This window comes from Arachis hypogaea, chromosome 4 (genome assembly GCF_003086295.3).
Source record: "Arachis hypogaea cultivar Tifrunner chromosome 4, arahy.Tifrunner.gnm2.J5K5, whole genome shotgun sequence".
NCBI lineage: Eukaryota > Viridiplantae > Streptophyta > Magnoliopsida > Fabales > Fabaceae > Arachis > Arachis hypogaea.
The window spans coordinates 127,899,472-127,915,244 of NC_092039.1; the positions used below are offsets into that span (position 1 = coordinate 127,899,472).

Genomic DNA, 15,773 nt, shown 5'->3' on the forward strand with positions numbered 1-15,773 from the left:
ATATAATAGATCAGATCATCACAATTAGTGAAATGTGGGCACAAGATATGATTAATATAATTAGTTGTTTAACTATTTGTTCCTTAATCATTATCCTAGATCCTAAAAAAATATTAATATTTTCATTTGTTTAGTATAATTAGGATGCACACACTTTATTTTCTTATTATTATGGTAATAAGCAATATCAATTTTATGATCATATAATTCTAATCAAGAATCAATGCATTTGGGAGTTGACGGGATTGACGGTGCAATTGTTATTTGCCACGATTGGCAGAGAGCATTGACGATGTTAATGCAAAAATAATTACATCCCAACGACCCTTTTGTCGCTGGGACCTTCACCCTTTAATTCCTTCCCACATAAGGCAACAGTTTATTTATTTATTTATGATTCAAACCAAACACACGAAAAACATAGAAATGATGTTTATGGAGGCTAAACAGTTTAAGGTGGCTACATACATTTTATAATGTGAATTTTAGATAATTTAATATGTTTAATTTTTTGTGTGTATCTTTTTAATATGTTTGATTAAATTATTTAAGAATTTATAATATTATTCATATATAAAGATGTTTTTATTGAAGTAACCTCTAAATTTTAAATATGAAAGAATAATGAGTATGTATCTTTCTGATCCACATTTATACAAAATACTAATATAACATCCATCTAAAAAATAAATTATAGTTTATGGAGTATATTTAAAATATTTAAAATATATTTATAAAAAATTGACTAATATTATTTAAATATAAAGCAAAAAAATAAAAAATATTGATCACCTAACATTTTTTATGACAATATACCATTGGATATATGTATAATTTCTTTTTATATATTATCATGAATATAAAATAAATTTTATTCATAATTAAACATTTTTAAAATATAATTTAATTTTGATACTCTATACGTATAAAACCGTTATACATGTTTATTTATTTAATCACATAACGTCACATTAGTAAAAATAATTACTTTTTACGATCATTCGAAAGAACGGTTATGATTGAACGACTATCAAAATTAAACCCTTTAAAATATGGTGAAAACTCAGGTGAAGTCGACTTCATGTGAAGTTAATATCTGAGAGCTGTTAGATAAAAATTTAGTCAAATCAGTCAAATCATCTAACGACTATCGGTTATCAACTTCACATAAAATCCACTGCACCTTTCCACCATTAAAATATATATTAAATATATTTTAAGAGATTGAGAACTACTCCTCCTAAATATATTTCTTTAATTTTAAATTGCTCTCCAAAATTGTATATAAACACCCTCACAACCACACTTTCAATGCATCCCAATAATCCATACTACTACTACTAGTGTTTGCACTAATCATCAATTATTCAAAACATCATGATGATGAAGAAGGTGTGTGCAGTGTTGGTGGTGGCACTAATGGTTCTTGTGGAGGTGGCTCCAATGGCTGAGGCTGTGACTTGCACCCCAACAGAGTTGAGCCCATGTCTTGGGGCCATCACCGGCGGCTCACCACCATCAAGTGTATGCTGCCAGAAGCTGAGGGCCCAGAAGCCATGCTTATGTAATTACATCAAAAACCCAGCCTTGAGGACTTATGTTAACTCTCCTGGTGCTAGAAGGGTTGCTAGTTCTTGTGGGGTTCCTTTACCTTCATGTTAATTCACTATGTTCCTTTTTCTACACATAAAAATAAAAAATATTGTTAGAATTATTTCGACGGAAATTATAAATAAGCATGCATGATGGTTCGTTATTAGATGAAATAAATTAAAATGGTTCATTTGACCAATTTAATTTAATCATTCATCTAATAATCGATAATCATACATGCATGCTTGTTTATTATGTTCTGTCGATTAAATTCTAACAAAGTTTCTCGTTGTGCTCTTTGGTTTTTTTTTTCTTTCTTTTTGAACTTTTAAATAATGGGCTGGATGATATTCTAATAAGGGTATTATTTAGTTTTGAAGTGTTTATTGTATATCGTTGCTTGTGTAACAACGATGTATAATTAGCGTCTATTTTGTTATGTGTAACAAAACTTAAAAAAATTAATGGAATAATTCCTTAATCTCTAGGGTCTAGAGTGGTATTTGTTGTATATATATATATATATGAAATGAACTATGTATGTTGAATAATTTAATAACTCATGAATTAAGGTTTATCAGTATAAACTACATCTTTTAACAATATAAAACTATTACAGGTATGATAATTGAATTGCTAAGTTTAATTATTTTTTTTCGAATGATCTTCAAAGAATTAGTGTTTTTATGTATTGATTTTAAATTAATTGAGAATGAGATACGTGAAGGAGAGTTCATGATAACTCAATACCAAGAAGGAAAAAAAAAAATTCGGCATTTATTAGTAGTATCATATCTATATTCATCACTTCAATAAAGTGGTCACTAGCTACTACTAGTAAAAAGAAACAATGACGAAAATTCTAACATGTTTATATGCTATAAATTATTTAATCTAAATCCTAATCAATTTAATACTATAAATTGACTATAAAAAAACCCTTACTTAATTTTCCACTATTATCAACGTAAGGTTGATGACGAGGCTTATAGCCTTATATGCATTCGAAGATAAAAAAAATTGAATAGCACACATTTATCTTCCATAATAAAAATTTTTAGCCTAATTATTTGTCGGTATTTATTTTTAAATGAAGTGAGTATGGTCACATCATGGTGAGCACGCATGGCAGTTATTACAAATTGTGGTGGAAATTTCCTTTGCCTTGTGCCCCATTACGTGTCACTTCAATCTCATATGTATGGTCATTGGCAGGCAAAAAAAAAAAAAAAAAGAAGGCAATACACACATTTAAGTGCTTGTACTGATGAATCAATTAATGTGTATGTACTATACATGATAGAAAGGTAGTTATGAAATGTAAGCACCGAATTTTCTTATGAAAATGAAATACATACCCTTCAGTTTAGGTAGTAACAATAAGTAGCAACCAATAGAAAAGAGTACACCGGCAGCTATAGGAGGAATGATGATCAAGTCTCTAATTAAATTAACAATTTCGCTAGGTTATCAACATTTCTGTCAACTTTTACCAACTCTTATTTATAACTATGTTTAATAGAAATATTTTTGTGGATGTATTTAATAAAAATATTTTTTTATGATTGAGTTTAATAAAAATATTTTTATAGAAGTATTTATCAAATATATCTTTTTATACATGTGTTTAAAATATAATAATTAATTATTATTGACAATAAATTAACAGATAATCTATTAGTACTTTATACTTTTCCTTAAATTAATGTGTATAATTTCTAGTAAATATAAATATAAATTATATATATTTTTTATGTGTAAAATTTTTATAAATATAAATGTAAATTATTATTAATTAAATATTAATAAAAAAATAATAATATTTATTCGTCATACAACATTAATATTGCTCGGTATCGATCTATTTAATATAGCGAAAGAAGCTAAGCTAAGTGAGATCAGAGAACAATATATAGGAGACCATGTTTGTAAGTAGCATATAAGAAATTATTATGCGTTTGGTGTATGGTCTTCATCAAAAAGAAAATGAGCAAAACATAACATAAAAGTACGAACGTACCATATTATTCTATCCTATAATAATATAGGAAGATTTTTAAGTGTACTATTTCAGTAATTTTTAACCGTTGGGTACTTGAAAGTTTTCCAATAATACAAGCATTAAGTTTTCTTAGCTAGCTATCTACTTGAACAATAAAACCAATAATTAGTTTGAAGTGCTAAACAAGTCTGAAGAACATTATTAATGTATCATGCATGTAGTTTTCAATGCTCCACTTCTACTTTAATTTTCCACTTGTCGTTCATATATATAAATCATATATATGCTGTCATGAATACAATACGACCATAACATAAAATACAATACAGTTCTATATATTAAAAGGCTAATAATAGAAAATAAAGGAGATTCCATGTTGAAGTGGAAAAAGAAAAACTTCCAACTTTTTAAATAAAGAACATTTGATTTTCCCGATATTTACATGAAAGCATAATTGTCTGGGTGGTGTAGTTGGTTATCACGCTAGTCTCACACACTAGAGGTCCCCGATTCGAACCCGGGCTCAGACATATTTTTTTTTTTTCCTTTCCTTCAACGTCTATGTTTTTTTTTGGGCCGGACGAGGTGGGATGGGCTTCAAGTAAGATTTTTGTGTGAATCACAAACAACTATCTGGGCCTCAGTGAGTGGAGAAATGTTCCACCATCACCAAAAAAGATTAATTTTAAATATTTGGTCCAATGCCATGTCCAAAAGAAAAATATTTGGTCCCATTTAAATATAAAAAAAAATTAGGAGTCAATATTTGTCAATATTTTTTAATTAATATTAACAAATATTTTAGATTAACATTTATTTTTTATATTATTACAATTTAGAATTTTAACTTTAGAATTTAAGATTTAGAATCGTTGGCAAAAATTTATATAGCAATTACTTTATGTAACTGTAATCACGGGTCTTGATTATTGGTTTTTATATTACAAAAGGTTTCCCCTATTCCATCATGAGTTACTTTCCGTTGCAATACATAGCAATCAAATTTTTCCCTTAATATTTTGGATAGTAATACCTTAATTATTGTTCCATCATACCTAAATAGTAATAGTAATCTAAAATGTTAGGGACCAATTTATTAATTGTTTTTGAAAAAAAAAATGTTAAGAACCAATTTAAAAAATTTTATTCAATAAGTAAAGTTTCAGCAAATCATATACGTTTATTATCATTCAGTTTTAATGAATAATGTTTAAAGTCATGAATTGTTTGGTGAAATTGATCACTACTGATTGGATAAAGGTATTGCGTAGGCAGTGACAAAACAAGAGGAGGTATATATATCCTACAATTTCGAATTCAATTTTTAATTTGGAAACAGATAGATACATGTTATCCATGTTTGTTTTTATGTATCATTGTCTATTATTAATTATTAATAATTGTGGAATAATGGTCAATATATATGGTCAGCTGTTATAGGTAACATTATTTAAATGGCTTGATCTTGAAAATTAATAAACGGCATTAAACTTAGAAAACGGCAGTACTAGATAAGAGCTTCACCAAACAAAACCTTATTTTTATCAATAATGTGATGATCAACCCTAATCCTAATCTTTTTTACGTCTTTTATTATTCTATTTCTCTAACAACTGCCATGCATGGCATATTGGCCTATACCCATGTGTGGTTTTCCATGTGGATGTTAAAATATATGAAGCATGGCCATTAATATAGGACGATATGGAGGGGTGGCAAAGCGGGGTAGCCCAACCTATTCTGCCGCAGATTTCAAAATCTAGTTCAATCCATTTTTTTGGCGAGTTCGACGGATTGGTTCGACAAATTTGGCCTATTTTAAGATTTTACTATCTTTAATAATATGATATGATTTTTATTTAAGAATTATCAAATGGGTTGTAGTATATATCATTAATCATTAATTCATTAGTTAAAATAAAAGAGCTAAGATTCATGCATATTAATCAATACAACCTTTTAGCTAAACGAGAGGAATAATTATAATCTCGGCATTGAAATATATAAATTATTGTAAATTTGAGTAGTAATAATATGATTATTCGTCACACACACTTATATATAAATTAATTATGCACCTATTACATTGAGAGGATAATAGTGATTTAGTGAAAAATATATCAAAGGATCATAAATCAATGAAAAAAAAATTAAAATAGTCTCTGATAATTATCTCAAAATACAACGAGATCTTTGACAAAAAAAAAAAACTTAATCCGATCTCTAACAATTACCTCTAAAGGACAACGAAGTTTTTGTGCCAGAAAAAAAGACAATGTTATTTTTTTTTGGCATAGGAACTAATCTGTCCCAAAAATAAAAATTAGAAACAAAATTAGGTGTTTTTTTTTTTGGAGTCTCATTATCCTTTTAAAATAATTGTCAGAAATCAAATAGAGTATTCACTCTAAATCAATTTGTCAATATTAGACGTCTCAAATTTATCGATTTCTCAAAGATACAATCATACAATAATACATCAATTTGGTCATTTCATCCATTTGAAATATCCAATAGTAAAATATTTTTTTAATTATATGTTATTTAGACAGAAAAAATTAACCATAAAATTAATTATCTATATCAAATACATATTAAAAATATATAAAATAATATATAGTGCATTATTATATTGGTCCAACTTATGGTCTTGTATATATAGTAAATACACCATAGCTAGGTACAGATCATGCGTTCTCATTCCTTAGATAATTTTGTTAAAAAAAGGACTCCAAGTCCCTAGATATAGGAGTGCCGACCTAACAGCAAATAATTCAATTATTTATTCATTTATTTAAATAATAAAAAATCAATTATGTTACATGTACATTAAAATTAATCACTAAAATCAATAATTAGTATAAAATATACGTTAAAAATAAATTAAATCATACATGTATTTATTGGTAATAACTGTATTTTTTTTAAAAGGCGTTGAAAATTGAAAGTATGGAAGATACGCGGAGGCACGGTGGCGCTCCCTTGAATTAGGTTAGTATGTGTCTCAAAAAGTTGGCATTTTTTTACTCTTTCAAGCTTTGACTCTCATAACAAAAAAACGCTAATTGCATTGTCATCATGCCTTAATTTTCATCCTTATCTTACTCATCAATTACTCCCATCCAACTCACTCTTTTCAATTTCCATTTCCATATATATATACCCATCAAACTCCTTCGATTTCTCATCATCGTCGTAAATTCATAAATTCATAATCATATTCATATTCATATTCATAATCATAGTCATGTCTTCTGATCTCTCGAATATTCTCCCTCGTGTTCTAATTGTTTCAAGGCGCACCGTTCGGAAGAACAAGTTCGTTGATTTTGTTGGTAAGCTAAGCCTCTTCATTCTTCAATCACATCAACTACTTTTTCAGCCATGTTATTTATATTATTGTTTATTTAAGCCTTTTTTGTTAATTATTATTATTGCATCAAATCAGAAAGAGATTTGTTCAAAGAAAGGGGATAACAATGTTCAAGAAAATCTGTTGAGTTAGTTGTACGTGTATTCAAGAACTACTGTAGATATAGACTGATTTGTTGAGTTGTTTTTATTAATTCTCAGGTGAGTATCACCTTGATCTTATAGTAGGATATGGTGCAGTACCAGTGATTGTTCCACGTGTTTCTGGGGTTCACACCTTGTTGGAAAGCTTTGAGCCAATTCATGGTGTTCTTCTCTGTGAAGGAGAAGACATTGATCCTTCATGGTATGAACAAGACACCACTGATCTGTCACAACAAGAGTTGGAAGAAATAAGGAGGATCCATGCAAGTGACACAGCCATTGATAAGGAGAAAGATTCAATTGAGCTTAGTCTTGCAAAGCTTTGCTTAGAGAGGAACATACCCTACTTGGGAATATGCAGAGGCTCACAAGTTCTTAATGTTGCTTGTGGGGGTACCCTTTATCAGGACATAGGTAAAGAGCTTTCAAAGAATGTTCCTTTGGAACAAAGAGTGATTCATATGAACTATGATGACTATGATGGACATAGGCATGTGGTGAAGGTTGTTGAAAAAACACCTTTGCATCATTGGTTTAAGGATTCTTTGGAAGAAGAGGGAATGAATATTTTGGTAAATAGTTATCACCATCAAGGTGTTAAGAGATTGGCACAACGTTTTGTTCCCATGGCATTTGCCCCTGATGGTTTGATTGAAGGGTTTTATGATCCTGATGCTTATAATCCAGAAGAGGGTAAGTTTATCATGGGATTGCAGTTTCATCCTGAGAGAATGAGGAAGCCTAATTCAGAAGAATTTGATTATCCTGGATGCCCTTTTGCTTATAAGGTATGAACTTGGTTTTGAAGTATTAGTAAAGACAATAATGTTCTTAAAATTGGATCAAGTTTAATTTTACTCTGTGAGTAACATGCATTCATGTACATAAATTTTGCAGGAATTTGTGAAGGCAGTGATTGCTTATCAGAAGAAGTTGAATAGCTTAACATGTGTTAAGAAGCCTTTGAAGCTTAATCAGGAGATGGAGAACAAAAGAAAAGTTATAGTGCGTAGTTTCTCACTTGCCAAAAACCTATACAATGCTGGCCATCATATAAGCTCCACCAAAGATTCTGATCTTGAAGCTGGGGCACAATTTCTTGAGGTAACACCAAATTTTCTCTCAAATGTTCATCCTAGCTAGCTGGTTTTGTTTAAGATTTTTGCAGTTAAAGTCTTAATTAACACCAGCATTATTACTGTTACAACAATAACAAGAATCTCTTATCCTATTAAATAGGTTAGTTATATGAATCAAACTTTGTCTATATTTACACAATCAATCATTAAGTCTAGAGAAAAGAAATGGGTTGTATTTATTATATGCAAATCCATGACTAATTTTTTATGTACATGTAACATTTTTGTCATAATTAAAGTGAAAAATTCTGTTGGATCACTGTTAGTATTGTATGATTGAAATCATATACAGTAGTGTGTATTAATTTATGTTGGAAAATGAATTTGCAGTCAAACACAGCATTGAGTGTGCAACAAGAGAAAAGGCTAAAGCAAATGGGTGCAACAGTGAGGAATGCAGGGTCATACATAGAGAGACTGAAGCTGAATCAAGAAAGAGAGAAATTGGCAAGAAAAGTTATGGAAAAAATGTCTGTGGAACAATTATCTGATTTACTGTCATTCTACAACTCAATGGGCCAAATTTGCAATGAAGTTTTGGAAATTAAGATTCATGGCCTTGAAATTGTCAATGAAAATGAGTGTGTATTATAGCCCATGATTTTGTTGACCATGGTTGGTGTAAGTAAATGTATTAAGTTAGGTGTGTGCTTTTAAATCTGAATTAGGTGATGTGATCTTTATTTTTTTGGTGGGGTTTTGATGTGTAGAGAAAATTAAATGATGAGAACCAATGTACAATATTTGGATAAACTTGGAATTAAGTCTATATATACCACTGCCATGGCCATACCAGTATGGTCACATTTTCTGAATTCGTTGATATTATGTGTCCACAGAATTTAATTATAACTTCTTAAAAGAAAAAGAAAGTAATGTAATAAAATGAGCATAATTTGCATTTTTCAGCTAAATGAAAGAGACTTCTCACATTTTTAATTTTATTTATTGGACCAATAATCCAGCTTTAATATAGATTGGGTTTATGTATAAAAGCAATATTTAAATTATAATTTTAGTGTATGATGATTATTATTTTTTGAAGGATTAATATCTAATAATTCGGATAATCTTGTTAATTTAAATTAAGTATAAATATATGCATGCTCATATATAACTAATTTTGGATGGAAACATGTTCTATACTAAAATTTTAACAACTAGTTATATAACTTCCAAAGAATTTTAACAAGTAGTCAATTATCTTTTTTTTTTATTATTATCTAGTTTGAGAGAATTCACACAAAATAAAATCATCATATATTACTAATAAAATCATTTTCATTAGTATTTAGTTGACAAATTTTTTAATTAAGAATCGTATTGTCTCAAAATAATATATTAAACCAATAGTCATATTATTTTTTTAAAGTTTAATATAATTTTATACATTAATTGATATTTAAATTTAATTTTCATATTAACGTTTATTTAATATTTTTAAAATTTTAAAAATTATTTTATTGAATGTACTTGTTATTATTTATACTTATTAAAAATTATTTTTAATTTAATTTACCAAATATAAATATTATAATTATCAAAGAATTATATTTTAAAAATAAATTTTTATAAACTATTTTTAAAAAATAAACATTTTACTAAGTCTCAAAGTGACACCAAAAATAAAAAACTATACATATTTCTTTAACACGCGCGGCTTCCTCATTATTAGGAGATGTCTAGAAGAGGGTTGTTAGGAATAATTAAATTAGGTTAATATCGTATTAGAGAGAAGTAAGCCATGTGCAGCTTATGACTATAATTTAATCAAGACTATATAAATGTAGATCTATATGTTATAATAATAACACTAATAACAATAACAATACTGATTTATATTTATCAATAAATTATAATTCAAATGACATAATTTTTCCATACTTATCTATCTTCGATAAAAGAAAAAAAATACTGATTCATATTGGCCCCATTTGGTGCATGGATTCATTTCAGTTCTAAGTCATCAAGCAACGAAAAAAGCTTATTGAACCAAATATAAAAAATATAATCCATGCATGCAAATCTCGATAATGCTATTAAAAAGGGAAAAAATAATTTTTTTTTCTTCTTTTCTTAAAGAAATCCACCACATTAAAGCTAAAGGCATTCATATCCTCTTTTTATGGTGTCTTTATAAAAAAATACAATGCCACTCATTCTTGATAATATCACTTTTTAGTTTTTACATAATCTTTTCTGTATTATATTTTTGTATACATTTACAAAGAAAGAAATAATATTATTAAAATAAAAATGACGGTAATATTTTTTATTTTATTATATTTACCACATTTTTTATTAATTATGTTAAATATATATTAAAATATAAAATATAATTTAAAAATTAATAAAATTTATTATTTTTTATTAATACTTTTTAATTATTAATTTAATTTTTTTAATCTAATAATTTAATAATATATTTTTAATTTATATTTTAAATATTACTGACGAATTAATAATTACTGATTAAAATAATAAATTTTAGTAATATTTTTATATTTTTTATATATACATAATAATTTTTTTTTTATATATATGATAGGAGTCACACTTTCACACAAACCTAGCTTTCACAACTAATCAATCCTTATCCGATCCTATAAAATATAAATGCATAACAGTTATTTATATAGGTCCAAATAAATCATTGGAGTCCGTAATATATAAAATTATAAATACAAGCTAATAAGCTTTTAAGCTCTTCATAGTTCTTCATAGCCAGTGCAGTGCAGTGTCAATTACCCTTCATTTTGCATCATCAAACCTTAGAGATATAAAGTGATAATGTCTTCTGAGCTCAATGCAATTCTCCCTCGGGTCCTAGTTGTTTCTAGACGCACCGTTCGCAAGAACAAGTTTGTTGATTTCGTTGGTATGTTTCATTTCCTTTTTCCAGATTAAAAAACAATGAAAAAAGGTGTAGGAATTTATTCATTAGAATTATATGTTGATATTTATGGTGACTCTTTGTCTTTGATGTTACTAATAAGAATCATGGTAGTTATGTTACCCAACAATTATTGTTATCTATGATACAACTTCTCTGTCTTTATTTTCTGTTTTGCAACATTTACCAAACACTTTTGATCAAAATGGTTGTTATGTTTGTGTGTGATTTTCAGGTGAGTATCACCTTGATCTTATAGTAGGCTATGGTGCAGTACCAGTGATTGTTCCACGTGTTTCTGGGGTCCACACCTTGTTGGATAGCTTTGAGCCAATCCATGGTGTTCTTCTCTGTGAAGGAGAAGACATTGATCCTTCATGGTATGAACAAGACACCACTGATCTGTCACAACAAGAGTTGGAAGAAATAAGGAGGATCCATTCAAGTGACACAGCCATTGATAAAGAGAAAGATTCAATTGAGCTTAGTCTTGCAAAGCTTTGCTTAGAGAGGAACATACCCTACATGGGAATATGCAGAGGCTCACAAGTTCTAAATGTTGCTTGTGGGGGTACCCTTTATCAGGACATAGGTAGTGAGCTTTCAAAGAATGTTCCTTTGGAGCAAAGAATGATTCATATGAACTATGATGACTATGATGGACATAGGCATGTGGTGAAGGTTGTTGAAGACACACCTTTGCATCATTGGTTTAAGGATTCTTTGGAAGAAAGGGGAATGAATATTTTGGTAAATAGTTATCACCATCAAGGGGTTAAGAGATTGGCGCAACGTTTTGTTCCAATGGCATTTGCTTCTGATGGTTTGATTGAAGGGTTCTATGATCCTAATGCTTATTGTCCAGAACAGGGTAAGTTTATTATGGGATTGCAATTTCACCCTGAAAGAATGAGGAGGCCTAATTCAGATGAATTTGATTATTCTGGATGCCCTTTTGCTTATAAGGTTTGAATTTCTTTGTTATTAATGTTAGAATATGGACTCATTAGCATTTTGGAAATTGCATTGCACTTTTAATGATGAAAAATATGCAGGAATTTGTGAAGGCAGTAATTGCTTATCAGAAGAAGCTAAATAATTCAACAGGTGTTGAAAATTCTTTAAAGCTTAATGAGGAAATGGAAAACAAAAGAAAAAGCATAGTACGTAGTTTCTCACTTGCCAAAGACTTGTATACCACTGGCCTTGAGTTAAACTCTGACAAAGAGTCTGAACTTGAAGTAGGGGCAGAATTTCTTGAGGTACTAGCATTATTAAATGTTGTAACAGATAATAGGAACATTCTTCAATCTTTTTTAGCCCTTTCCACTAATTATTATTTAATCTATATTTGAATTTGAAGTCAAACACAGCAATTAGTGTGCAACAAGAGCATAGGTTAAAGCAAATGGGTGCAACATTCAGGAATGGAAGGCCATGCATAGAGAGACTAAAGCTGAGTGAGGATAGAGAAAACAAAGCAAGAAATTTGATGTCTAAAATGTCAGAGGAGCAGTTATCTGAGTTATTATCTTTCTACCACACAATGGGGCAGATTTGTTCGGAAGTGTTGGATTCAAAAATATATAGCCTTGTCCAATGATTTTAGTTCATGATTTTGTTTATTTCCCTGTGTTTTGTAACCATGTGATTGTTGTAAGCTAGTTTGGTGTACTAAAAATAAGTTAATTATGAGATTTATATTAGGACAAATATTCATCATGAGTCAAAAGGTTTAAATGTAATATAATTTGAAATTGACATACTAGATATGTTTGATTTGTGTTTTTGTTTTGATTATGATGAAGATAAGAGGTTGATACAATAAAACAAAAATATAAAATATTATGATAAGTGACATATTATAAGTCATAAATAAGTCTTCTCATAAATTCTAACAAATTAATAAATTAGGTGTCCATTTAGATTAGCTACTTTTGGAATTTTTTTTAGTGCAAAAGTATTAATTTTTTTTATTTTAATTTAATAATATTTTTTAAAAAATAAAAAATAAATATTTCTTATACTTTTATCCAAATATATAATTATTTTAATAAAAAATCGAAAAAGAAAACTCTTTCTTAAACCTTTACATTACCTTAGCATGCTCCTGGCAACAGTGGTGCTGTTTGATGCACCGATGTTCACCATAAAATTTCTCTCTTTGATGCACCAATGCACAAAGAACCCAACATTATTTTCCTTCAAAGTTCGATTCTTTGGGTGTTTCACTTCCCAAAAGTTGGCACCCAAAAGAGCTAACAGAGAGTTTGCTGGGGCACTCAGAGTCCTTAACCTTGTAACCCCAAAAAAGAGTCTCATTGATGTTGAAAATCGTCGCAGTCATCTTCAGCTTATCGAGGGCATGCTGCAAAACGATGCCACAAAAACCATTGTTGTTGATGATTCTAGTTTGAGGGCCACAAAATCTGAAAGGAAGGTTCGTTCCACTGTTATTATGGAACAAGATTTGGAGATTGACGTGTGCTTCTTGTCACGTGCTGTGAGCTCGTGTGGCTCCCACCGTGACCTTTTTGGAGGTGTTCAATATCATTGCTTGGCAATTACAACTGGGTTCATTGCCAATGTCTATGTTGGAAGCTCTTTGATTAGTTTGTATGGTAGGTGTGCATTGTTGGGTGATGCATACCGGGTGTTCGATGAAATGCCTGAGAGAAATGTAGTTTCATGGTCAACAATTATCTCTGCATTTGCACAAGAATGGAGGGTTGATATGTGTTTGGAGCTCTTTTGTCAGATGAGGGGCTTGGCTGCGTTGAAGCCGAATTGCTTTACATTCACTAGTCTTCTTAGTGCTTGTATGGGAAGTGGAGCACTTGGACATGGAAAGGGTGCTCATTGTCAAATAATTCACATGGGTTTTCATTATTACCTCCACATTGAAAATGCTCTCATTGCCATGTATTCTAAGTGTGGGGCGCTTGACGATGCCTTGTTCATATTTGAAAATATGAAGCAAAGGGATGTTGTCACTTGGAACTCCATGATCGCAGCGTATGCGCAACACGGGCTGGCGCAAGAGGCAATTTCTCTTTTTGAAGAGATGATGAATCAAGGTGTTAATCCAGATGTGGTTACTTACCTTGGCATATTGTCCTCGTGTCGGCACGGAGGTCTTGTTAAAGAGGGTCAAGATTACTTGAATAACATGATTGAACAGGGCGTGCAGCCAGAACTGGATCATTACTCTTGCATTGTGGATCTTCTTGGTCGGGCTGGCTTGCTTCTGGAGGCTCGTGATTTCATCCGAAACATGCCTGTTTGTCCCAATGCTGTGATATGGGGTTCACTGCTTTCATCTTCTAGGCTTCATGGAGATGTTTGGATTGGCATCGAGGCGGCAGAGAGTAGGTTGTTACTTGAACCAAGGTGCACTGCAACACTTCAACAGCTGGCGAATCTGTATGCTAGTGTAGGTTGGTGGAATCAGGTAGCACAAGTGCGAAAGTCATTGAAGGACAAAGGTCTGAAACCAAATCCTGGTTGTAGTTGGATTGAAATCAAAAGCAGAGTTCATAGATTTGAAGCACAAGATAAGTCAAACAACAAAATGACTGACATTCTTTTGATCATGGGTAATTTGGTTGAGCACATGAGTAGTTTAGGTCTTCAGTCTCAGATCTCTGGTGAGGAAAATGTGTGGTCTTCATAATGCTAAGGGGATCTCCATTATTGGGCAGTTCACATTTATGCAGTACAAGCAAAATGGACTGTGTAAAGCTACCTTCATGTAAAGAAGATGTTGTACAAGACTTTGGCCCTTCATTCAAAGGAGATTCTGTTTGCCAAACCAGTAAGTTCTATATTCTAAAGAATTGAGGATGAATTAATTTGAACCATGTTTTTTATTCTAATCACCTGGAGAATGCTGTTGGATAATGTGGACAGGTGCAGCTTTGGTAAAGTCTGGTTCAATTCCTTGAGAGTTGAGACATGTGAACAAGATTGATCCCTGTAAGCACCCACAAAATGCTTTTAAGTTTTAAAGAAGTTTTTGTGGCAGGTTTATTGAATGCTGCAGGATCAACCATGACATGAGATGCTACTGGTGTTCTGAATATAGAAAATAGAGAAAGGTTATACAGATATATTTGACAAGAAAGGAGAAAAGAAAGGTCACTTGAAAGAGTTATAGACAATATTAGATAGAAACAAGGATATGTCACAGACCTGTACTAGTTTACTGAATAATTTTTTTCCCTCTTTAATCCTAGGCCAATAATCTGAGATTAAATTCTGTATTTACAATAATATGTAAGGTATTCTTTTGTCCCTTGGGCTTGGTTGGGTCACTCTCAAAATTGGCCTAAGCTGAGAAGTGAGAATCCATCAAACAAGTAGTTGATTTTATTCTGCATAGTATCAGTAGTTGGCAGATTTAGTTGTAGTAAGACTATTGGTGATTGCATCAGTTTCTGTCAACTTCATAAATGAAAAAGAAAAATGTGTTAGCCATCTTAATACTTACTTGTTACCATACGACCAAGTCTACTTAAAGACCTTACCAAAATAAAATAAGAAAATTTACTGAAATAGTTACTTTTGACCACTTCTATTAATGCTAGTTGTAAAAATGATCGTGATTCATCTTTAGAATATTATGCCGTTT

At 30.3% G+C, this 15,773-nt stretch overlaps 3 protein-coding genes and 1 non-coding gene across 4 annotated transcripts; all 4 read left to right on the forward strand.

The window, feature by feature from the left end:
- The first annotated feature begins 4,051 nt into the window (after positions 1 to 4,051).
- On the forward strand, positions 4,052 to 4,125 carry TRNAV-CAC (transfer RNA valine (anticodon CAC)). Its single transcript has one exon. It is a non-coding gene; the product is annotated as a tRNA-Val (tRNA).
- A 2,400-nt stretch (positions 4,126 to 6,525) lies between these two features.
- Positions 6,526 to 9,065, forward strand: LOC112744925 (putative glutamine amidotransferase GAT1_2.1). The gene is made up of 4 exons (XM_072234189.1): positions 6,526 to 6,930; positions 7,169 to 7,899; positions 8,009 to 8,215; positions 8,581 to 9,065. The coding sequence occupies exons 1-4, from the start codon at positions 6,843 to 6,845 to the stop codon at positions 8,842 to 8,844; spliced, it is 1,290 nt and encodes a 429-aa protein (XP_072090290.1). The 5' UTR covers positions 6,526 to 6,842; the 3' UTR covers positions 8,845 to 9,065.
- A 1,822-nt stretch (positions 9,066 to 10,887) lies between these two features.
- Positions 10,888 to 12,924, forward strand: LOC112744937 (putative glutamine amidotransferase GAT1_2.1). The gene is made up of 4 exons (XM_072234212.1): positions 10,888 to 11,128; positions 11,379 to 12,109; positions 12,199 to 12,405; positions 12,507 to 12,924. Exons 1-4 carry the CDS (start codon positions 11,041 to 11,043, stop codon positions 12,744 to 12,746), a joined length of 1,266 nt encoding a protein of 421 aa, XP_072090313.1. The 5' UTR covers positions 10,888 to 11,040; the 3' UTR covers positions 12,747 to 12,924.
- A 323-nt stretch (positions 12,925 to 13,247) lies between these two features.
- Positions 13,248 to 15,625, forward strand: LOC112744936 (pentatricopeptide repeat-containing protein At2g37320-like). The gene is made up of 2 exons (XM_072234211.1): positions 13,248 to 14,957; positions 15,053 to 15,625. Exon 1 carries the CDS (start codon positions 13,248 to 13,250, stop codon positions 14,814 to 14,816), a length of 1,569 nt encoding a protein of 522 aa, XP_072090312.1. The 3' UTR covers positions 14,817 to 14,957; positions 15,053 to 15,625.
- Positions 15,626 to 15,773: the final 148 nt, after the last annotated feature.

Excerpts from the sequence above, each read along its gene's own strand:
- LOC112744925 (XM_072234189.1), top strand. The coding sequence starts at position 6,843 with ATGTCTTCTGATCTCTCGAATATTCTCCCTCGTGTTCTAATTGTTTCA. Across the intron at positions 6,931-7,168 it reads CAAGTTCGTTGATTTTGTTG|GTGAGTATCACCTTGATCTT; the intron begins GTAAGCTAAGCC and ends ATTAATTCTCAG. Across the intron at positions 7,900-8,008 it reads GATGCCCTTTTGCTTATAAG|GAATTTGTGAAGGCAGTGAT; the intron begins GTATGAACTTGG and ends TAAATTTTGCAG.
- LOC112744937 (XM_072234212.1), top strand. The coding sequence starts at position 11,041 with ATGTCTTCTGAGCTCAATGCAATTCTCCCTCGGGTCCTAGTTGTTTCT. Across the intron at positions 11,129-11,378 it reads CAAGTTTGTTGATTTCGTTG|GTGAGTATCACCTTGATCTT; the intron begins GTATGTTTCATT and ends TGTGATTTTCAG. Across the intron at positions 12,406-12,506 it reads TAGGGGCAGAATTTCTTGAG|TCAAACACAGCAATTAGTGT; the intron begins GTACTAGCATTA and ends TTGAATTTGAAG.
- LOC112744936 (XM_072234211.1), top strand. The coding sequence starts at position 13,248 with ATGCTCCTGGCAACAGTGGTGCTGTTTGATGCACCGATGTTCACCATA.